Consider the following 24,225-nt stretch of genomic DNA (forward strand, 5'->3'; position numbering starts at 1 on the left):
CTTGAAACAAATCATGTCCATAGCCTTTAAATTACAGATAGTTCCCAGATAGAAGAATACTCCTCCAGGATTTGAAAACTATCATTTGATTTAGCAAAGAAGTTGCTTATATCATTGACTAGCACCTAATGTTCCCATGTATATTTTTGTTGTTTAACGTTCCTCTTATTCCTAATATAAATGAAAATATCAACAGTATTCATGCCAGAACTACACTTTCTTATTGGTTGCAACCCTAGGTTGGTTTTAGATACAAGAATTTGGCAAAAATCAACCAAAATATTCTTTGAGAATTAATTGTATAATAGAATTCATAATAAAGAATAATACATATTTATTATCATTTATAAATGGTGTAATACATATACTTTATAGTGAACTCTGTATATGTGTATATATATATCTATGTATCTGTATATAGACCCATATATACAGATGCAGATATAGATTTAAAAAAAAAAAAAGGTGGTGGCTAAACTTTTACCAGCTTGCCACTGACCACAGGTGATAAGCTGCTAGCCCCAGACCAGATGTAACCATTGGCATAGTTTATTGACCACATGGTGTTATGAAAAACAAACAAACAAAATTACTGAGTGGCATGTCAACATCTGCAAATTGTGAATTTCCACATGAAAAGCTGGAATTCTTAATTCCCCAGAAGCATCAGATCTGGCCCTGTGGTGTTCTCCCAAGGCAGCTCTCGGCAGAAGCTGAGCCACAGGGGACATGCCAGGTGCACTTGAGATGCACCCTCAGTTTAAGGCCACCCCACCACTCCCTGCTGTCCCCCACCCTGCTGCTGAGTGCAGAGTTCCCTTTAATACCATGTCTGTGCTGTGGATTTTCCGTCTCTTCATTATTCCACAACAGTCACACCCAACCCAAACTTTCAGTTCAGAAATCTGGAAACCTCAAGCTTGACTTATAACTAAGTTAGAGTCCGCCTTCTATTTGTTAAATCTCATTAGCCTTCAATGATTTCTCATAAGAATTAAGAAAACATATGTGAAAGGGTTTTGAAACTATTGAATGCTACCAAATGGTAGTTATTTATAGGAAGTACATAATTTATAACATCACTTAATTATATATTAAATATTGATTAAAATTCAATTTGTTACATTTTCAGTAACTAATGACAGTAAAGATATATTTATTATTTATTTTTTCACTTATGTCTTACTTGCCATCTTTCTCCTCCTTTTCTCCCCCTTCTTTGTCTTTTTCTAATTTAATGTTACCTCTAAAGTACAGTGTCAGTAATGAGGTTGTTTCATTTTTTAAATTAAAATTCAAACTCTGGTCTGCATTTTGGCCTAATTTAAACACTGACATTATATACTCATGCTAATTAACCCGAATGGCCAAATCCCCCACCAATTAGCAAATGTAGAAATTTCAGGTTACTTTAGTCACCCTATGTTAAGGTTAAAAGAAAAAAACTGTGATGATTGTAATCTGTGATGAAAGTGGCCCATCTCTGGGACATCATATTAAACTATTTCTTAACATTATGGAATCAGGGGTGCAAAAATGTTTTGACATCATTATGTTTTGAATATAGACATTTGAATCACAGTTGTCGTAGATTCTTTATGCTCTAATGGTATGTAGGGTCTCTGTGAGGGAAAGTCTTCTTTCTATAATGTTGAGCCAGTTTAATTTTTAAAGCTATGTTGTTTCATTCCTTTTATCAACACACATAACACCATTTTCTGCATTGACCAGGTCACATGAAGTGTCTTAACTTTCCAATCTTGAACTTCCAGATGGCCTAAGTACCAAAATTTCTTTTGTTAATTATCAAAAACAAAGAAAAAAGTAAAATTTACCAGGAACTGCACGTGCAGCTCAGTGGTAGGGCCCATGCCTAGCATGCATGAGGCTTTGGGCTCAGTCTCCAGCAGCAGGCATACACACACACACACACACACCATAACAATTTGAGCACCTTTCTCCATGGGAATAAAAAGTGATTATTAGATTCCCAGGCTAGCCCCTAATGTAGTTTCATATTTTGACCCATATTAATCTAAGTTCTGATTTCTGAAGCAAGGGGAAAAGAAGAGAAAAAGGGGAGGGGGAGTGGAATAAGGGAGACAAAGATGGGAGATTCAGAGACAGGCAGAAATGAAAGAGAAGGGCTAGAAGAAAACCCTCCCTGGGATTAGGCATTTCTCTAAGTGACATTTTGAGATATGATATATGCAGTTATTTCATTTCTTGTGCCCTCTGTGTCCCCCTCTTCAGAAGCCTGGTGCCCTCATTTGCCCAAGTCCCCACCCAATCCATGCCTGTTCTGCCTCCCCCCACCCTCCCTAAACACACTCTCAAAGCTCCCATTTCTCAATGCATCTGTTCTTAGCAAGATAATGGGAAAATATTAGTCTCAGAGATCCTAGACATTGTGTGAGTTCAAAGTCCCAAAAGTTCTGATATCTATCATTCTTGACTGAGGGGAATTCCAGGCAATGTCACAAAACAAAGCAAAAAGAAACTTAAGGCAGTACAGAATTCTCCCTTATCCACATTTCTTTCCCCTATGATTTCAGTTACTGGCAGTCAACCACTGTTTCAAAATAGTAAATGGAAAATTCCAGAAAAAAAATTTCCTAAGTTTTAAATTTCATGCTGTCCACAGTAGTGTGCTAAAATCTCCCATTCTCCTGCCCTAAGATGCTTCCTTCACGTATCATTTCATATCATCACAAGAAAAAGAGGGTAAGTACAGTACAACAGATACCCTGAGAGAAAGAGAGCACATTCACATGACTTTTATTACAGTGCATATCATTGTTCTACTTTGTTGTTAGTTATTGTTGTTAATCCCTTAGTGTGCCTAATTTATAAATTAAACTTTATCACAGGAATGTATGTATAGGAAAAAAGAGTACATACAGGGCTTAGTGCTATCTGCTGTTTCAGACATCCACTGGGGGTCTTGAAATGTGCTCCCCCACAGATAAAGGGCAACTATTGTATGTTGCAAAAAGAAGATGCCTTTCTCGGTGGTCATACTCTACAATGAGCCCCAGTAAGCTGTTCCTGACGTGCAAATGGCCAGAAGTGCTTTCTTCACTTCTGGTCTGACATGTCTCCACAGGCTCCCAGTTGCAATGACCTAGGCTCTGGAGACAAGTCTCCAGACTGCATCATTTTTTGGTTTCTTTTCACTTTCTTTTTCAAAATAACTGCCAAGGCTGAGCATGGAGCAGAGCAGAGAGAGCTGGTTGTTTGTGTGTGGCTCAGTGGTGAGCAGAGTTTGGGGGTTAAGAGGCACAGCTGTGAGTAGGAATAGCAGTCTCATGACCTTATTCCCAGACTCCTTGTTCAAATGATCCATCATTTGTCAAGTTCCCGGAGGTTGGACACAGTTTACAAAGTTAGTAAATGACTGTGACAACATAGCTTTTGTTGCTTGACACTGGGAAGGTTTTAAAGTAAGAAAAGTCAGGAAAGTCATTGGCAATGGTAGCAATGTCTTCGATACTGTATGATTTTAAGGATGAGTCTCTGTTGAAAAGAGCCATATCTAAGAATGCGATGTACATACATGTTTGCCAGCCTTTGTGTAATGACACCAGCTTCTCTTTGGAGTCGATGTCCCCACTGCTATGGATGAGTAAACTCTGCTCTGGGAAGGGATGCTTGGCCTCCGAGTTGATGCGAAGCCTCTCCAGCCCACAAATAGCCAAGTACTCAGTGGGGAGGGTGTTGGAACTGCACAGGGAAAGCTTCAGGTCCCGGACTAGCGTGAAGTTCAACAGGCGACCCAGCGCAGTTGTGTCTGTGAACCAGATGGTCAGATGGCCGTTGTAGCTGGTTCTCTCTACTGCAAAAGGCAGGACGGTTTTACAGCTGCACATCAGGTTGGCCAAACTGTAATCACAGTCCCGGATGTCTGCAGAGCAGCTGCAGTTCCGGATGGTGTTCTCCTTTGTGAAAATGAGCGTGCGGTTCTTCTGACCTTGTGCGAAGCGGTGAAGTGCAAAGACACCCAGTGCACCGATCAGAAGGAGGCAGTGTCTGGAAGGTGCTGCCATTCTTGTCCAGTGCAAGCCAGCGTGGTCCTGCTTTGCCTTCATGGGCCAATTCATTGGAGCTCACCTGAAAGAAAATATGCAGCTTTGTTATCACAGCCTCTCATTAGAAAGACAGAGTGTAAGGAAAAGGAGCTCCCTAAAGGCCCAGTCGAAAACTTTTCTCTCTTGTAATTCTACTAAACACAGGAAATAATGGCCTCATCTCAGAACCTCATGAGAAGCAGCAGCCAGAAATCTGAACTCTGCTCAGCTGAGACAGAAGACTCCTAGTGATGTCTACTGACCATGAGACTAACCTGCCAAGAGAGCCAGAGCCGAGGTCAGCAAAGACAGCGACAGCATCCTATCTATGGCAGGGATTTGGAGTTGAGTGAGCACACCTTCCAGACATCCAGTTACTAGTGTTTAGTGCCTGTTAAGCCCTCTCCCTCAGTATCTGACTTCCCGGAATTCAGGAGACAAAACCTTTGTTCCTTGTGAGACTTGTCTACCTACGCACCGCTTGCTAAACAGCATAGCATTTGTTCAATGTCATAAATGAAACAGTTGGTTAATGGTAAACTTTCATTTCTAACTAGACAAACATGCCTTACACCCCCACCCTGAGTATATTACTCTGTTTATAGACCCAGTTGTCTTTTTTTCTGACTCTACATAAGTACAAATGTACTTATGCATCAGAGTCAACTGTAACTATGTTAATAGACAATGAAAATAATTAATTGCCCACCAATATTAATTACAGGTATTTTGATTTATCTACTCTTATCCCAAAACAAATTTTATGAATTGATTTTTTTCAGTTTTTTATGTGGGCAAAAACTAAGCAGTATATAAGCACTGCTAAATGAACTACACAGGTAATAAAGCATTCATATTTTAAAAAGACCAATATCCAGCTTGGGGGGAAAAGCCCTACAGTGCCTGATGTAGAATGGATGAGTGCTTCTGTCTTGTAGTATCAAGAGAAGCATCATGGCAGAAGGCATCAGACTTTAGTTTTGCCAAAATAAACAGATTTCACCTGAGTTACTTGATGATTAAAGACAGAGACCAAATAACACAATTCAGTCCATCTGTATTTACTGCATACCATAGATGGGGGGATATTTTGAATGGGTCTGTGAATAGGCGGACCCAGAGCTATCAAAAAGACCAGCACAGGAAGGAACAGGGAACAGTAGATGCAAGCATTAAATAAGTGTCCAAAGAGTACGGTGTCAGCAGGAAAGAGGCCAGGCTGATGTGAGGGTGCAAGATGAGGCCACAGGAGGTGAAACAGGAAGTGGGAAGCCCAAGGGAGGCAAAGCTAAAAAAGCCAGAGCTCAGGTAGACAGGCACAAGTCCATCACCAGGCAACTGGAGTTCAGGGAGGAGAAGACAAACTCAGTTGAGTAAGCTTGGAAAGAAGATGAGATTTGGTTCCCAGTGATTGTAATGCACTCCATCCATCCTTCCATCCATCCATTCATCCATCCATCCATCCATCCATCCATCCATCCATTCATTTTTCCCTTCACTCATTCATTTACTCAACTAAGGCTTCTTGAGAGATTATTAGGTGGCATGCACTTTGTAGGGATATGGCTCAGAAGAAGACAATCCAGGGACCAGTCTTCACAGAGCTTATGTGCGCATGGACTTGATGCTGAATTCAACTGGCTGTGGCATCAGAGCCCAAGCCCAAGCCAGGCCTGCATGTGAGAACCCAGAAGCTGCAGCAGTGGGAATGGGGAGAGAGCTGTGTGAGGAGCTAGGCAGGGCCTAGCATGGGCTGCCCAGGCCCTGGCCAAGGCCACAGGGGCAGGAGAAACAAATAAACAGACTGGATCCTGCCCTCAAGGGGGTTATACTGAAAGGAGGAGGACAAACGAGACTGAACAGAGAAAGGCTGTACTAAACATAGAGATGATTATAAGAATAGCAGAGAGATAGATCAAATTCCACTTGGAGGACCTGGATAAGGTGGTTTATAGCATTTTGTGTTCATTTTGAAGTTAACACAGGATTTTCTTAAAGGATGTCTTAACAGGTCCATTTTGTCATAAAAGAAAGAGCTTTGAGAAACTTGGAGAATTAGAGCTCTCCCTGAACAAGAGGCTTAAGGATTTTAAACGGTTAGGATGTGTTGGCGACTCTCCCACTTAGTAAGAAACAGGGAATAATTTATTAATTGCAAGATAATTTTAGATGATCAACTGTCCCAGATTCTGTCAGAGACTTCTGGGACTTGATGTCCCAGTAACCCTGCCTTCCCAGAACCAGGAATGCTGACAATTCCACTAGCCCCTCGGACCCCTGGCTGCAAAGGGAAAACAAAGGGAGAAAGCACCCACACATAACTACAACCTAGTGAGGAAGAGTCTGCCTCAGTCTTTCAGATGGTTATTCTCTTCAAAGACATGCAGGGGAGAGGGAGAAGGCAGGAAGGGGAAGGAGGTTGATTTGCTCCGGGCATGTGGGTCTGGAAGTCTCCAAGAGGATTTGCAAACAACTTCCCAAAAGTCAGGGCCCTGGGTGGACCTCAGGTGGTCCTAGCCTACTGGACATCAGGGAGCCCAAAGGCCAGAATGAGGAAGCCAGAGGCAGGAAGTCTCACTAAGGGCATTCAGGTTGAAGCACAGGGGTAACCACAAAGATGCCAGTCAGATATTTTTCTCCATCACTTTGCCATGAATTTCTTTCTTTAGTGTGTTGAAGCACAGATTGTGAGCACCCTAGTTTTACTGTGTATGTATTGATTTGTGGACAGATTCCACTATGGCATAAGCAGAATGGCATGAATAAATGAGGGTTGCTTCTACCCCTGCTCTACCGCTGCCCAAGGTGGGGGTGTTAAGGGGCTCCTGTGATGGCACAGGGGGCACACAGAAAGCTGGGCTGGCGAGAAAATGCTGTGTCAGGCCAAGATGGGTTAGAGGTTTCCAGCCCAAAAGATTCTGCATCTCCCTGTTCCCAGGGGAACTGCTGTCCCCATAGTCTGTCAATCTTCTGTTCTATTTTTTGATTTTTCAAATTCTTGTCCCCCTGTGCTAATTATGTTGGTAATTTTCATTTTATTATTTGTCAGACTCAAGAAATATCCCCCTAGTTAGATATTATCTCTTCCATGAAATTTAGCATGACATCTTCTAACCCAGCCAATACCCCACACAAAAATGTTATTACAGAGCCTGTCACACTACACTGTCATCACTGAGGTAATGACACTGAAGTAGAACCCCTCAAGGGAACTCATTTTTGGCTTTATAGTCTTAGTTGCAAGTACAGTGCTTTGCACCTAGCAGGGACTCAGCCATGTTTATTGACTGAATGGGAAAACAGTTTAACAAATGCCAGTGTACTAAAAATCTTTTTAAACTGTCAGTTATATGAACCCAATTCAGACTATCTTGAGAAAAAAAAAGGCTCACATATTTGAAATATCAAGGAAGGAGTTCAAATATGGCTTGATCCAACTACTTAAAAGAAGGGATTATGAGAAATGTCTCCTCATTTCATAGTTCTTCTTTTTCCCGGATGGGTTTCATTATCAGAAAAACTCACACCTTCTGAAGACAAGATGGTTACCAAAAGATCCGAGTTTATCTTCTCTCAGCTGAGCAACCCCCAGAGATAAAAAGTCTCTCTTTCCCAATAGTACCAGGTAAAACCGAACTGACCTGCTTAGGTCATATGCTCAGCCCTGGCACCAGTGAGTAGAACTATCCACACTGGAAGCGATGGACCAAGAGGGTGGGAGGCTGGCTCTCCCAGGGAAACCAGAGAGCATTACCACACACAGGCAAGGTGAGCTGAACAGTGGACAGAGCCAAGACTCATGGTAAGCCTGACCGTCTTCTTCCTATCAGTTTCAGCCAACACTGGCACCATTCTGATAAAATACACCCCAAAAATGCAAATAGATGTCCTACCACTGTAGGTTAGATGTGGTTTGTTCCCCACAGGTTCATGTGTTGGAAGTTTAGTCAGGCAGGCAGGCCCTTTAAGAGGCAGGGCCTAGAGGAAAGTAGTGCATGCCCTCCAAAGGAATGGATGTAGTTTTCAGGGGACGCTGGTTAGTTCTTCTGAGAGGATTGTTATACATGTGAGCCTGACCTCTCCCAGAGCTCTGGTTTTCGATTTCAACCTATGATCTCTCTATCCCACAGGCTCACACTGTGATGCCATTTGCCATGAGGCCTTCATCAGAGCTGGTATTATGCTGTTTGAATTTTAAACCTCCCAAACTGTGAGCTAAATAAACCTCTTTTCTTTATAAAATACACAGCCTCATATATTTTGTTATAGCAACAGAAAACAGACAAATTTACTCAATTTGTGGAATATGTCCAGGATTCTAAATTGTCTCCCTTACTGGAAGACCCCTCATTGTCACCTCCTCAGAATCTTCAAGGATATTTGCAGGGGCACACTTTAGGGACTGCATCTGTGAAAGAACTCCTTGTTTGCTACCAAAGTCTTGACTTCAAAGTGTGTTTTTTAGGGTGTCCAGGCCCTAGCTTTCTTCTGACCTTACTCCCTGTACCTCAGCTCAGTTTTATATTTATCTGCTTCTTACTGTAGCAGTTCATCAATTTCTGGTCCTTGTATCTTTCCTGTTTCTTCCCTTAGGTCTTTTCTGTGATGGCCTTTCTTCCTTTAAAAGAAAAATCACTTCTGATTTCAACTTAAACTCCCTTCTGAATTTTAAAATTTTAATTCACATTTGATTTTTAATTGCTGCAAGGATTTGGAGAATGTCACTAGATTTTTTTTTTTCCACAAGAAGTCTATAGAATTCAAAACATCATTATTTATGACATTTCAAGTCTGTTTAGGGCAAATGGTCCAAATGCCATCCTCCCACCGACACAGTATTTCCTTACTAGTAATAATCTTCTCATAAACAGAAAGCGTCCAGTTTCAGACATTCCTTTGGAGCCAAATATAAACATGATCTAAATGTTGGGTGTAATCCTAGATTGAGAAGGAATCCGTGTGGAATTTGTTTTGAAGTAACGATGTCTGTATCTGCTTAATTCAGAAGTCTCTGCCTTCCTGCAGCTAGTTACTAGTATGAATTGCTATTGAGATTTCTTCAGTTGCAATACAAAAACAACACTTAAGCTGATTCTGAATATTAACTCTGGTTTTTAAACAGTTCAGTGATTTAAAGGCTCAAACATGTAGTGGCTACATATAGTTTTCAGCATCTTGCTTGAAAGACGTGGCTGCATTGACACTGAGTTCTTGCCATGGTTCCATACAGCCACTAATTGTGGCTTAGAATCTGGGTCTATCAGAGACTTCTAAGGCCCGCTAGTACCCATGTTCTCTTCTCCCACCTGGGCACACCACTGGACTTCACTTCTAAAATTCTTGTAGTGAAGTGGTGCCACAGAACTGAATTCTGAATATGGTGGGAGGTTCTGTAGAGGACCTGAGGGTCCCAGAAGATGGCAGAACGATAGCCAGAAACTTGAGTCCCTGAAAGACTCTGTGGAGCAGAGTGAACCCCTCTCCCTCAAGGACTCCAGACCAATGTAAGAGAAAGATAAGCCTTCTTATCCTAGGCACAGATGTTTGAAAGTTTACCACAGTATTTAGTTTGCCCTAAGTGCTAATGTTGGTTTGCATCCTCTTTTCTCTAAAGAAAATGACATTTTCTAAATCAGCATGTAGAGAACATTTACTTAATGTCAGGCAATGGCCTAAGTCATGGGAAATCAAAAAAGAAGATTTGTGCCTCCCCCAAGGGATTTGAAATTTGCCCAAGGAACTTAGAATGTACTCTGGGAACAAACAACTGGGCAACTAGTTACTGGGCAACTAGTTACGAGACAGGGTCTTCGGTAGTGTTTGCTAAAGACGCAGATGAAGTGTTGGGCTGGAAAGAACAGGAAAGACTCCCAAAGAGGGTGCGATTTGGGCCCAGCAGGGAAGGGGCAGGGTGAGGCCAGTGAGGCAGAACAGATGTAGGGATCACTTGAACAAAATCTCAGAATGACTAAAGTACTTGCTGTGTTCAGAGCACGTATCAGATGTCCTGAGCCCCTAAGGCTGAGCACAGGGCTAGACAGGACTTTGCTGGCCAAGCTGAGGGGTTTAGACCTGCGGCCAGCAGCAATTTGGTCTCCAAATTCTTCTGATCTTCACCCCATCAATAAAAAAATTAAAAACCCTTCCCAATGATAACATTTTTAAATCTGCAAAGGACATACATACATTAGAATGTTTATGTATTATCCATATTACAAATAATCCACGATCAGTAGAATTTTTTTAAAAATGAGATGAAAAAATAAAAATGCTGGCTTGGCCTGTGTCCCTCCTTCAGCAGTGAAGGTTTGTAGCAGAGACCTGATCAGATCTACGTTTGAGGAAGGTAACTGCGGTTGTCCGCTAGAGACTGCATTGCCGGAAGAAAAACAATAGGACAAAGAATTCTAAGTGAGGGAACACTTTTCTTTTGCATTTTCTCTGAAGGTTTGCATCTCACCACTTGCAAATCCCTGACTCCAGGTTCTCCAGATAAATCTATTTCAGTATCAGGAACAGTTGAGTGACTGGAGAAACCAAGAGAGTGGGTTTGAGGAGGGAGGGGGCAAGGACTAGGCTCTTTCCTCCTCTGGGTGTGCATTTGAGACACCATCCGAATCCTTCCCAGGGAACTAGTGGTGCAGAAAGCAGGAGAGTCCAATGGACAACACCGAGCCATTTGTCTCTCTAGCATCCCAACGCAGCTTGCCTGGGAACTTGATCCTCAGAGATGTGCGCTCTGCTCTCTGACAGCCATCAGAAAGTCACAGCTCAGTCTCTTGAGACAAGAGTCCCTGAGTGGTTTGGCTGGTGGTAAGCCAGCTGCTGGCGAGGACTAGCTCTGGGCAGGCTGTGAAGCAAGTCAAGTGTATCTCCCCTTCCCAGGGTCTCCCTGCAGGAGACCTCTCAGTTCCTTAGCCATCCTCTCACCCATCCTTTCCAGGAACCCAGTGCTGAAAACCTACCCTCAGAAAGGGTCTAGTGTCAGTCTCTTAAGCCTTTGAGGATTTTAAACCAACTATCCTTGCCAAAGGTGTTTACGCTTTCAGCCCTGTCTCTACTGTGGCCCTCGTTAGAGGGGTAGCAGGACTCAGATGGGACACCTAGGAGGGGCGTGGAGTGGAGACTCCTCCCTGAGCCACCACTCCTCCCAGAAGTGAGTGGTCACCTGTCTCAGGCCTGTCAATCTGTCTGTGGCTGTGCAATCTCCCTTCCGTGTAGGCCCAGGAGGAAGTCAGCTCCTCTGGCTTACGTGGATGAGATGGTCACAGAGGTGCGGTGTGAGGGCTTTAGGTGTAGGACCTTGAAACACTCTTGAGAAAAGGGACTTCTAGCATTTTTCTTTTTTTTTTTTTTTGACTTTGTTCCACAAACACACTGCAGGAGGCAGGTTGAGATAAACACTGCATAAGAATATATTTAAAAGGGGGAGCTATATTCTTGTTGTTTAATATTTCAAAGCTTATGAAGTTGAAAGTTAAGTTAATTTGGGTCTCTCTCCAATGTTTTCTTAATGTGATAAGTGTTGTCTTTTCTTTCTTCTTCACATTCCACAATTGCACACCCCCGTCCTCGGTATGAACCATTGGATTTTCACATGCCCTTATAAGCGTCTGACACTGAAGATGCCACTCTATTGTGGAGATCAATTATTTCCCTTTTATTGTGGTTTATAAAGTTCATCATGAGAGGCAAGAGCTGACTTCCTGTTGATTTTGATATGATTGACATCTCATTTGATTTAAATAGTAGAACCTAAATTATTTTCTGTCATCAGACATATTTGCTGAGTTAGAAAAAGGGAAGTAAAAATTCATGTCTCCTTAAGTTGGAATTTAAGTAAAATTAGCTTCAAGCATGAAATTTAGGTCTTAAGAGGATATAATTTAAAAGATCTTTGTGATTGTTCATGTCTAACTAGTAATATGTGGTTGGGCAAGTCTAGGAGTTTTTCTGAGACTCATTTCTCTCAATGTGGCATGTGATGATTATAAGAGCAAAGCAAGATGTATGGGTTAATATATAAGTATAAATATTGTATATATATTATATAGTCCACTATACATAATCATATATATATTCCACTGGTGTGATATATATATATATATATATATATATATATATATATATATATACACATTCATTCCACTGGTATTATAAGTATTATCACTATTACTCATAAGCATGCTACAATGTCCATATTACTATAACATTATTCATAATATTTTGCCATGTCAAAATTATAATGATAACAGGGCTATATTACTATGCTCTATCAAGGTGTCTTCAAAGGCCACCTCAAAGAATTCTCAAGTGACAATTACTGTTATACAAAAATTTTTGACTAGAGAATAATCTCAACATAAAACAAAAGATCTCTTTGCCTGGTTTTTCCCCACAACAAATTAAATCATATTTATAACTACCCTTCTATAAATTGTGGGGAAAGGGAGGTTCTAAAATTACTGGTGAGCTAGTTTGGGAATTAATTGATGGAAATTAATTGTCCAGATTCCATTTCTACTAATTTGAATGTGTATTAAATGTCTAAAGGGATAGTGAGAGTATGGGATATGATCAAAATATCATTTTTAGTCTCCTATTTCTAATACAATAATAGGTAGATTGAACAATGGCCCTTCAAGATATTCATGTCCCAATCCTTGGAACCAGGGAATATGTGACATAATGTGGCAAGAGGGATTCTGCAGATGTAATTCAGTCAAGGATCTAGAGATGAGGAGATGATCTTGGATTGATGAGCTAGGTCCTGTGTAGTCACAGGGTCCTGAGGACACAGGAGGAGACAGAGAAGGAAAAGGCAACGGCAGAAACTGCAGTGATGTCGCCCCAAGCGCAGGAGAACTGCAGCCTCTAGAAACTGGAAGAGGCAAGGAATGGTTGTCCTTTGGAGTCTTCAGAAACAGCCAGTCCTACTGACACCTTGACTTCAGCCCACTCAGTGGAACTTCTGATCTCCAGATATGTAGAAAAATAAAATTCATGTCGCTTTTAAGACACAAAGTTGGTAGGAATTTGATGTAGTAGCAATAGGAAATGAACATAGAGATTATGGAGAAACTAAGTCAACACATCCCCCAAGGGATTCTAAACCCCCTCTTTGGGACAAAACAAACCATCCTTTTCATTCCAGGACACACCATGTTTGCCAGTTGCGTCATGTGGCTTGTTCCTCTCACTGGACAGGATCATGAGTTTGTGAAATACATCCTGAACTCCTTTAAGGTTCTTCTTGAACTTCCAAGCTTGACATTCTCACAGAGAATGCAGCCAAGCCTAATCTGCTGCATCTGGACACCTATGAGTTCAGAATGACCATCTCCTGGCAGATATTTGCATCAGTAAAACTGTTGAGGAAGAAAGAAGGAAGAGTGCTGGTGATGCACAAAGCTTGAGGCAGGGATGAGCAGAGAGGGGCCGCCACCTCCTGTCTTCCCAGTCCAGACGTATGCCTTGGTCTGAGTCCAGTGGAGCTGCAGGCAAAGGATGCATGCAGTGCTTTCAAGAACTTGGGGTTGGGGAAGGGGCACAAGTGAAAAAGCAGAACACTGAGCAGTGGACACTTCTGAACTGAGCACATCAGAGATCTGGCACAGCGAGGAATGAGGGGCAGGTGTTACCATTTGGCCCCTGCAGGAGGACAGGCTGGGTATACCCCTGGATACTGTTTCTGGTCCTCAAATTGTCAGGGAGCCTCACAGCAGAGACCAGAGACAATCAACACCCAACAGGGATTGGGGGTGGAAACACACAAGGGAGCACAGGCATAACACTCCTGGGAACTCTGAGAAATAATTGGTGGGACCTGTATCGGGTAGCGGGGCGCAGAAGCTAGCCAAGCACAAGCAACTTGTGTCAATTTGACCTTCTCTGCACCCACAGGCTGGTGAAGCCAGCACCCCTCAGGTATCAACTGGATCACAACTTTGACAGTAAATGGACTCAATCATAGAAATAGACTGAAATTCTCAGAGGCTCGTAGATTGAGTAGAGGAAGAACAGACTGAAAAGCAGAATGTTGAACTCAACTGCATGTTGATTTAACCCCCCAATTTACTTTTGGGATGCTATGAAAGGCAGGTTTCTGATGCAATAAAGCCCTGGTTTTCTTTTGGGCCGTATTCTTGAGTCCTTAGCAGAGCACCTGACACCTAGGGGCTTTTCTTGAATATTTAAATCATCTAAATTAATCCTACCATAGCGAAGTCAAAGACGCATGTGTTTGATCATTTGCTACTTCTTTTGCCTTTGAGATTTGTGAGGTGTATCGCGTCACCAAATCAGCAAGCAGGCCAGGAGCGGTAGCTTATGCCTGTGGTCTCAGATATTGAGGAGGTTGAGGCAGAAAGAATGGCTTTAGCCCGGGAGTTCGAGGGCAGTCTGGGCAACATAGTGAAGTGCCAGTTCAAACAGACAAACAAAAAATCAGCAAGCAAAATTCATCTTGTTTTCCAGAAAATTGTTTAACCATGAATGGCATCTGGCAACCTCCTGAGATCTTACCAATCAGCCTGATGTAGATTTGAGGTTGCCTTGGAATTTTGCTGAGAGTCCGGTGGGGACACGGGGTGGAATACACTTGGGGACATGAGCTCACAGTCAGGGCCCCTGGTCACCATGCTGTCTCATGTTACACATCTTCTCTGGGCCTGGGGAAACCTAAGCAGAGTCGTCCCTCAGTATCCACAGGGGATTGCTTACAGAACACCCTTCACCTGCCACACACTGTGGATACCAAACTCTGCCAGTGCTCAAGCCCCTTGTATCAAATGGTGTAGTGTTTGCATATAAGCTATGAGCATACTTGTGTACTTGAAACCATCTCTAGATTACTTATAATACTTACTAAAATATAAATGCTATGTAAATAACTGTTATCCTTTATTGTTTAGGGAATAATGACAAGAAAAAGGAACCTATACATGTTCAGTACAGATGCCATGTTTCTTCTGAATATTTCTGATCAGAGATTGATCGAGTCTGTAAAGGTGGGAGCCACGAATATGGGGTGCTGGCCGAACGGGTCTCACATTTGTGAGCAAGACACAGCCTTTGCCCTCACTTCTCTAGCTTGGGGGATTATAGGAGCCCCTGCTGCCAAACCGCCCCACAACCTACCATTTAAGAGTCCACTCTTGTAGAGCTAACTCAGGGAGAACTGTGCTCAAATCACTGGGCCAGCATTTCATGCGAGGTTGCCAAGGAAATGAGTTTCCTAATCCCTTTGCTAGGAGATGAGAAACAAGGCAAAGCGGGCAAGCCTTTAACATTTTAATTACCTGCCTCTGCAATAATAAAGGAGGATTCAGACCTTCCCCTTACAGTTGTACATTATTACATTCCCATACGGTACCTTGAACTATTAATGCAAGAAGTCAGTCCTGAACTTTTTCCTTTCTTCCGTGTTCAAATTAAATTTCTCACCGTTCGATTTTAGATAAGAATGAAGTTTTCCTTTGGTGGTTTAAGATACAAATATTGGAACCAAAGAACATTTCAATCCCACTGCTTTCTCAAAAGATCTCTAAGAGTTTTTAAAAACCTCCTGGGAATAAGTACAAGCTATGTGGGATTGTGGATGGAATTCTGGGACACAAAAGGATATTAGAGGAAATCTGAATAGCATTTGGACTTCAGCTTATAATACAGTGCATCAACATCTGTTTGTGAATTGTGACAAACGTACCACACTAATGTAAGATGTGTACTCTGTATAGGAACCCTGTACTATCTTCACCATTTTTCTGTAAACTTCAAACTCGTCTAAAATAAGGAGCTTATTAAAAAGATCCTGATGTCATTGACGACTCTTTGGAGATTAACTCCGTGACAACAGCAGAGTTCCAATAGGTAATTGGGGCATCACAATTTGGGTTAAACTGAGTGACCATCAAATGGTGAAGGTGCAACTCCAAATGAATTCTTTAAATCTCTGGCCACAGAGAAGATTCTGGCTTCCCTAATGACCCTGGGACCAGGCCTCTCAAGAAAAGCAAATGGAAAGTGCTCCTTTTACTGGAAATACATCAAACTGGGAAAGAAGAGGCAACAAGGAACATTGTGGGAAGGAGTCTGTGTGTGTGTGTGTGTGTGTGTGTGTGTGTGTGTGTGTGTGTGGTGTGTGTGGTGTGTGGTGTGTGATCATGCCTGGGCTCCCATTGTGTTTTCTCCAATCCAGACTTGATTTCTCCCTCTTGCTGCTTATACTGCCCCCTAGGTCTGGGGACCATATCTGTTTCTTCTCCTCCAAGAAATCACCTCCATCTCCTTAAATCTCACCTCTTTCCTGAAATTTTGTGAGGCTAGGGACATAGCTGATAGTTCTAAGTTGGCCCAGACCTCTTTTTTCTTAGTGCTATGTCAGTTTCCCAGAAATAGATTGAAAACAAACTTTTATAAGCAAATCTGTGGTCATATAGAAGCCAGAACCTGTTTGCGTTAGACTTTTCTTTCTTTTTCTTTTTCTTTTTTTTAAAGCCAGCAATCAAATCCATAGTCTTGCCTGTGCTGGGCAAATGCTCTGCCATGGAGCCCTGGAGCCCTGTTTCAATTTTTAAGCCACTTTTTCACTATCCCTTAGTTGGGAACATTCTCATCAGTTCTCAGTGACTCCTACCCAGCAACATACCAAACTCAAAGGCCAATTTTCTGGCCCCATATCCCTGATTTCTCAGCAGCATTTGACATGGTTGCCTTCCATCTTCTTCCAGGACACCCCATCCTCCTGGTTTTCTTACTACTTCCACAGCTGCTCCTTCTGTCTCTCTGGGTGGCATCTCATCTTCCCACTCTGTCTGACTCTCTTCTCTATGTACATTCACCTCCTGGTGACTGCAGATTATCCCACAGCTTTAAATACCACCAATGTACTAACAACTCACAAGCTGTATCTCCACCTCCTAATCTCCTCCCAAGTTTTGGGCTCATATGTCTAGCATTTTCCTTGACAGTTCTTCCTGGATTTCTAATAGACATCTGTCAAAGTACGACTCTTAACTCCCAAGAAAATTGGGAGTCCTAGATGGAGGAGAAATGCTACTATATCAAAAATGTTACTGTTCCTCAGCTCTGTGTCCTAAGATAAGCTAAGCTAGCTAAGTATAGAAATGGTCATTAATAAGAGTCAATGTGCCTAAAAATAAAAAAAGGTGAGAGATGCAGGTATGTTGGAAACTGGCTGAAATCAGAAACTATACATCTTTTTATCTATTAATAATAGCTTGTAATGAATGCTTCTTTTCCTACCAGGTACTTTTTAATTATTTCACATGTTTTATATCATTTAAACTTTGCAATCATTTTAAAGGTTGATATTATGGTCCCCTTTTCATATTAGGAAATGGAGACCCAGAGAGAGGTTAAATGAGTCCCAGTGCTAGTTAGTAATGGCCAAGATTTGAACTCAGACAGCCAAATACACTCCAAGGAGCCACAGTGGACATTACAGTGCTGTTTCCCATCCCAGGGTCGTGGGCAGGCTGCCATGATGTTCCGCGCCTTCGATTCCATTACTAGACTCTGTGACCTTCAACTGAAAATGTCTACAGAAATCTCACACTAAACGAGTAGGGAACAAAAGGAAATAACTGGGTTCTGAAACACATAAACATTTCAGAAACACTCTTGAAAAAGAAGCATTTATAAATTAGGTTTAAAAATAAGTTTAAAAAAAGTCAAGGTTCAAATGTTTTCTCTGTTGTGCTAAAGGTAGAGTTAAACAAGGGGAAAAATGTGGGGACTCCATGAAAATAGCAGGGAGATCAATGGCATAAAGAGAATCAAGGGAAGGTGGAGGGAATGGAAAAGGGAGGAGCCGTGGAGTGAAACTGACCAAATTGTGCTATGTGCGTATATGAGCATGCCACTTTGAATTCTATCATTATGTTCACCTATAGAGCATGCATTAAAAATAACAATTAATACAAGGAAGACCAGTAGACTAGAGGAAGGGAAACAGAGGGAGCGGGGAGAGGAGAGAAAGGGACTGAAATGGAGCAAACTCTATCCCATGCATGTCTAATGATGTCACCATGAACCCCACCATTATGTATAACTCTAATGCACTAATAAAAGCATTTTTAAAAAGTTGAAGTTCATCATCAGAACAGAAGACACTAGGAGCCGAGATCTGCATCTACTAGCATAGGTATGGAATAGGGGGACAAAGAATACCCAATGGAGTGAGCCATTGGGAGGTTCTGAAGTACAGCAACTGTGTCTTCCTACTCAACACAGGCCTGGGGAGGATGGATTCGCCAATGCATGCCAGCCTGTCAAGTCTTCCCCTGGAGTGACTTGGTACATGCTCAGTTGACAGGATCACTGGAGTTCAAACCCACGCTTTTCCATCTGCCCCTGGCCACACGCCCACAGAAGAGCATGGCCCCACTCTCCACACTGAGGCCCACCAGTTTATTGGCTCTTATGGACAGGGACATGAACCACTGGGCACTGGATTTTAAAAGCTGATTGTATACAAGTTTTAAGCAATGAAAAAACTGGTCTGGAAAAATAAGTTGGGAAGTCCAAGTCAGCTGTTGAAAAGTGCTCACTTCCATAAATGCTTTATTGAAATGATTATTTTCAGAAAAGGCCCAATTTTAGTAAAAAAAAAAATTGAATGAAAAATATTTTTTTTGTTCCAAACATTGTATCATTCAGTCTAAAAGTAAAAAGTAAAATCTTCTCAGGGATTGTTCTTTTCATTAAGAAATCTTTCAAACAAAATTTCAAACAAACAAGGTCTGTTTTATTTTATATGTTTCAAGGACAAGTTTTTCATAAATATTATGCACAACGTTTTTGAAACATTTTATTCCTCCCCAAATGTATCAGAATACTTTTGTTAAAAACTGTCCAAAACATGTTTATTAAACAATAAAATCTATGCAGGACTGTGTATGGACTTCTGGATTTGAACTAAAGCACCCTCCCACCTTGCCTTTATTGTTCATTATTTATTATGTTTTGTCCATTTTTGAATAAAAGAAGCAATTTTTTAAAAAAGTTAACAATCCAATCCAAATGCTAATGCTCATTTAAGCTTACTGTTTCTTTTAATCTCTGTTTTTTCCAGTGAGTAAACTCTGTAAAAACCTAGTGTATAAACAGCCAGTAAATACATTACTATTAAAAGACAAACAGCAAAGGAAGCACATAAGACGATGAGTTGAGAGTTCCTGGTTTTCTTTGTTTGTCATCACAATAAGAAAAAGAAATATATCTTTATCTTTGATTTAATTACCATTTCATATCAAAAAATAACCCAAGAGTAGGGCCAGATGTTTTAAAATAGAAACAAAAAGCTCAGATTCCACAGAGATGAAAATTATTATATTTGTCGTGAGTTTATCTATTTAGGGACTAATGAGAAGACCATTTCATTCTTTGCTCAATACACCGAAACCGTTGCCTTTTAATGGCAGAATCTCAGTGAAAAGCAATTCATAATCTCGGGAACCTAAGAAAGTGTTTAATGGATCACAACCCACCCATGCACTCTATGTTCAAGGAGGGCAGAAGTCACAAAGAGGTGACCCTGACAGTGGCTCTTCAAACTCTCTCACAACTTTTCTGCCATGCAGAAGAAATTCTGAAGCTATGTAAAACTGTCTGTTAAAGTAGACATGTTTTTTAGAAAAGAAGAGCACAGAAAACAACTTACATTTCGGAGTTCGGTGACGGGCCTTGTCTGCCTGCTCTGCAGACCTCTGCCTGGCCACTGATCCTTCACCCTGGCTTGACAGCTGGTGTAATCTTCGAGCCAGGCTGGAATGTGTGGTCTCGCACTTGCTGTTCTGTTCCGTTCCGTTTTCGGAGGGCCAGCGGCCTGGTCATTTCCATGGCAACCAGGAGGAAGCGGCTGGCCTACCAGTTTCATTAACCACACAGCAGGAGGGAACCTGCCTCAGAGACTGCTGGCCACTCTTTGCGGGGCTCTAAACGGAGAAGTTTCCAGAAGAAACTAAGGAGACTGTTGCTATATGTTGACCCCAAAGGATTGACACAAATGGAAGAAATTCTACTTTAGCAGGAAATTGAATGGATTAAAAGTAGACCATGGAGACTCCTTGATACTTTTACTTCCATGACTTTTTCCACTCTTTTTGGTCTGATGAATTGTTACTTAGGCTAAGTGCCTGCCCTGGTGTAAAAACCATCCTATGGTGGTTGTTCCGTGGGGAAAAAATGGTCTCATTTCAACTTCAAAGATAAAGTTCTTTTCTTTTTCTTTTTTAGTTCATTTGCTTAAATGTTAGAAGCCACAAAACAAATAAATAGATAAAAAATATTCTGTATACATTCAACATTAACTAATGGCTTAGTTCATTTGGACTGCTACAACCACATAACATAAAATTGGGTGGCTAATAAATAATAAGTTTATTTTTCAGCACTCTGAAGGCTGAGGAATTCAGGGTAAAGGTGCCAACAGATTCAGTGTCCGGGGACAATGTCTTCTAGCTGTGTCTTCTCTGGTGGAAGGAAGAGAACTCTTCTTCAGTTTCTTCAGAGGGCACTAATCCCATTCACGAGGGTGCCACCCCTGTGACCTAATCACCCCCCTCTAAAATCCCACATAGATGATTAGGGCTCAACGTATGAATTTTGGGGAGCAGGGTACAAATATCCAGTCGTGAGCAACTAATGAGGACTCACTAAATATAGGAGAAATCAGGTAGTCAGTGGTAATGAAGGACAGTCTTACTAATGAAAAACACCAGGAGATTAGAGTAATGTATATGATTTGGATGTAGATTACCCAGTATTCTAAAGAAGAGAGCACCTCACAGGGGAAGTTCATTCATTCATTCATTCTTTCCCCACCTAGTGAATCCTTACTGCACACTTGCCCAGTGCTGGGAGATTTAAGGGACATAGAGATGAGTGCCAGGGTCTCATCTTCCTTGAAGATGAAGCAGTTGTATAATTTGATGGTGGGAAATGTGTGAGAGGAGGTATACAACACATGGACAACCCAGAGGAGGTGGAGTTGTGCTTTGCCAGGGAATTGAAAAAAATCTTTTTGGAGAGATAACATTTGATCTGGGCCCAAAGGAGGGACTAGGACTTGAGTGGTCAGATGTAGGGGGAAAAGACAATGGTACCTTATGGAGTGATTCTTTGACCAATGGAAGATGCCAGCTGATGGATAAATCTTTACTTCTTTTCGGACCCTATATGACTTCTCAGGTAGTCCAAGGGATCAAGACACTGAAGCAATTAAGAAAATTGCTGGAGCCAAAGATTTGGAGACAGGAGAGTTCCTGGCCTTGTCAACTATTTTGAAAGTCAGCAAACTGTAGCCAGAACAAGGGGCATTGAGAACATAGAGACTCTACTATCCTTGGCGTTCGGTTTCAGCAAAGCAAATGTAAATTCTATCATAGTAGATTAGTGAGACATGGAACTTGGTTCAAATCTTTGATTGTTACTTTTTTGTACATTATTTCAACTTTATGAGCCTCAGCTTCTTTATCTGTAAAGTGGGGGTGCTAATGCTTTGTTCAAAGGTTGAGGTGGGGACTTAATGAGACAATACCTGTGTACTGATGACTGGGGACGCCTGAGGATGGGAGAAGGGAAAGCTGGTCAACCATGCACCAGGTGCCCCAAGTTGCTGAAGCAACCACGCCTAAAACAATGGTCTAGTATCCTCAATCTCCATTCAGCCACCTTTCTCTCTTGCTTTCCTCTGCCCTAGCAACTCAGAAGTTACAACATTCAACTTACCAGAGTCTTTGCAGCTGGTGTTCCAGATTTGGTTTAAATGTTCTTGATCATTTATAATTGATTTGGAGCTGAATTCTTGGGGAAGGGATCATGAAGCTGTGTGTGAGATCTGAGCTAGATGGGGTCAAGGAAGAGGAGAGAGTCCCCTGCATCTTTTTTGCTGGCAGGGGGCTCAGCAAAAGTGGTGTGGCCTGCCTGGTGGGGACAGTTTTCTGAGTGAGTTGCTTCCTTGTTCTGGAAAATATTCCATTTCCCTAGAGATGAGGATTTGGTGATGGTTTCCTGTTGGAGAATGTGACCTTTCAACCCAGCAACCTCCTAATTGTAGAAGACACAGCAGCTTCCATGATGACCTGATTGTATGGGGTGACTTTCAGAGTGGAGCAAGAGTCCATTTCTTGAGTTTTCCCAAAGACTGGAGGACCTTTGTGTATGTTTTAAGCAACGCCTAACTGACTTGAGTTAGCTATCATGGACTCTGTTGTCAGCAACCAAGAACCACAAATGACATCCCTGTGACTACTCCTAGCCAGTCCAAGGTAAATGGAAGTTTGCTGGTACCATCTCACCTACTTCTTTATTTTAGGGGCTAAGATAGATAACATAAACATTGAGCATAAACTGGGCACACAGCAGGCATCCAATAATGGTAACCATTATGAGTGTTACTTTGTCATCTTCTATTTATGGCCCGCAAGCCTTCCACGAGCTCTTTCTGAGTGGAACTAGATTAAAGGCAAAGGCTATGAGGAGGCAGGTACCTTCTTGGAAACATGAAGGCCAAACAAGCAGCTGCTGATGAACTATGACTGGGTCTTTTATGTGTGGCATGTTAAACATTTACCCTGGGTTTTATATCTCCCTATCTTGTAAAAGCATTTACTTCCATTTGTTCTTTGTGTTAACCAGGTCTCATAATTTAAATTGATCTAGTAAAAATGAGGGTTGGGAAGACTAATAAACCACACCTCATATTGTCTGTTTCTGTTCCCCTGTGAGGCAGGAGGTGGTGGGCAAGCGATTGTTCATGATGGGATTGAATTCTAGCTTTGTCCTTGGGTAATTTTGGTTTCTTCTTCTTCTTCTTGTTTTCATAATCACAAAAACAATACAGGCTCCTTACAGCACATTCAAATTTCATCTGTTGTGTTAAATGAAAGTGAAAATTAGCATACTCTTCTCCAACCTATCTTGTAGAAATAATCTCTGGTAAGTGTAAATCCTCCTGTGGTTTCAAACTTCAGCAGCTACTGTGATTCTTAGGTAACATGCTGGTTCCCTAAAATCTTTTACCACAAAGTCTCAAATACCACTGTTTCCAACACCCCTTCTCCCTGTATTCTCATCCAAGTTCTCTACTGTCACCCACTTAACTGCCTCCAAATTGTTATGACTGTCTTCCATCCTGGGCAACATTAGGAGCCACCTCGAGGTCTCCTTCTCCTTCCTGTCCTCTTCTTGGACAACTTCAGCATCCATATCCTTAGATCATTGCAGGATGAAACCCAGTGACCTGACTTTGCTCCAAGCCTTGCCAGCAGCAATGGGCTATAGGTTTGATCTTCTTCCCTTGCTCTTGTTCTGCTCTGCTCTCATGGAGACATCTAGATATCAGTACCTCTGAGGTTTTGTCTGTTCTATCCACCCTTGACTCTGATTGGTTGCTTCCACGGTGCCCTCACCCCATTGGATGATTCAACCCATTGCCTTGCTCTAGGCTGTGTGCCAGGCCCCCTTGGGTTATGCCCCACACCCCTAGTCTGCTTTCTCAGCTGCCACTCTTATGGTGTAGGCACTCATGAAGAGAATGAAAAGAACTCAAGTTTCCTACTTAAGTCTCAAACCAACCCCTGACACTATCTGTTTTGGTTTGGATCTAAAATTTCCCCCAAAGAACTCACGTGTTAGGAAATGCAGCAATGTACAGAAGTAAAAGATTGGAATGTGAGAGCTGTAACATCGTCAATGGTTGATCCATTTGAGAGATTAATAATTTCATGGAATACTGGATGGCAACTGTAGGCATGTAGGGCATGTTTGGAGGAAGTAGGCTACTCGGGCATGTCCTTCAGGACTGTATCTTGTCCCTGGCTCCTCTTTCTTTCTCTCTGCTTCCCAGCTGTCATGCCCTGAGCAGTTTTCCTATGCCACACCCTTCCACCATCATGTTCTGCCTCATCTCAGATTCAGAACAATGGAGGCAGTTGGCCAGGAACTGAAACTCTTAAGCCATGAGCCCAGATTAAACTTTTCTTCCTCTAAGTTGTTCTTGTCAGGTATTTTGGCCACAGGAGCAAAAAGCTTACACACTATGCCACTATTATTTCAGTCAGCTCTTGCCCAGTGACTTTGATAATGCCTCTCCACTTGAATCCTACACTCGTGTCACAGCCTCCTTGTTAGA

At 41.9% G+C, this 24,225-nt stretch overlaps 1 protein-coding gene across 1 annotated transcript; it reads right to left on the reverse strand.

Moving 5' to 3' along the window:
- Positions 1-2,782: 2,782 nt before the first annotated feature.
- On the reverse strand, positions 2,783-19,887 carry C9H21orf62 (chromosome 9 C21orf62 homolog). The gene is made up of 2 exons (XM_047564962.1): positions 19,753-19,887; positions 2,783-4,110 (listed from the first exon to the last, which is right to left on the reverse strand). The coding sequence occupies exon 2, from the start codon at positions 4,098-4,100 to the stop codon at positions 3,387-3,389; it is 714 nt and encodes a 237-aa protein (XP_047420918.1). The 5' UTR covers positions 4,101-4,110; positions 19,753-19,887; the 3' UTR covers positions 2,783-3,386.
- Between the last annotated feature and the right edge of the window lie 4,338 nt (positions 19,888-24,225).

This window comes from Sciurus carolinensis, chromosome 9, assembly GCF_902686445.1.
Source record: "Sciurus carolinensis chromosome 9, mSciCar1.2, whole genome shotgun sequence".
NCBI lineage: Eukaryota > Metazoa > Chordata > Mammalia > Rodentia > Sciuridae > Sciurus > Sciurus carolinensis.

Excerpts from the sequence above, each read along its gene's own strand:
- C9H21orf62 (XM_047564962.1), bottom strand. The coding sequence starts at position 4,100 with ATGAATTGGCCCATGAAGGCAAAGCAGGACCACGCTGGCTTGCACTGG.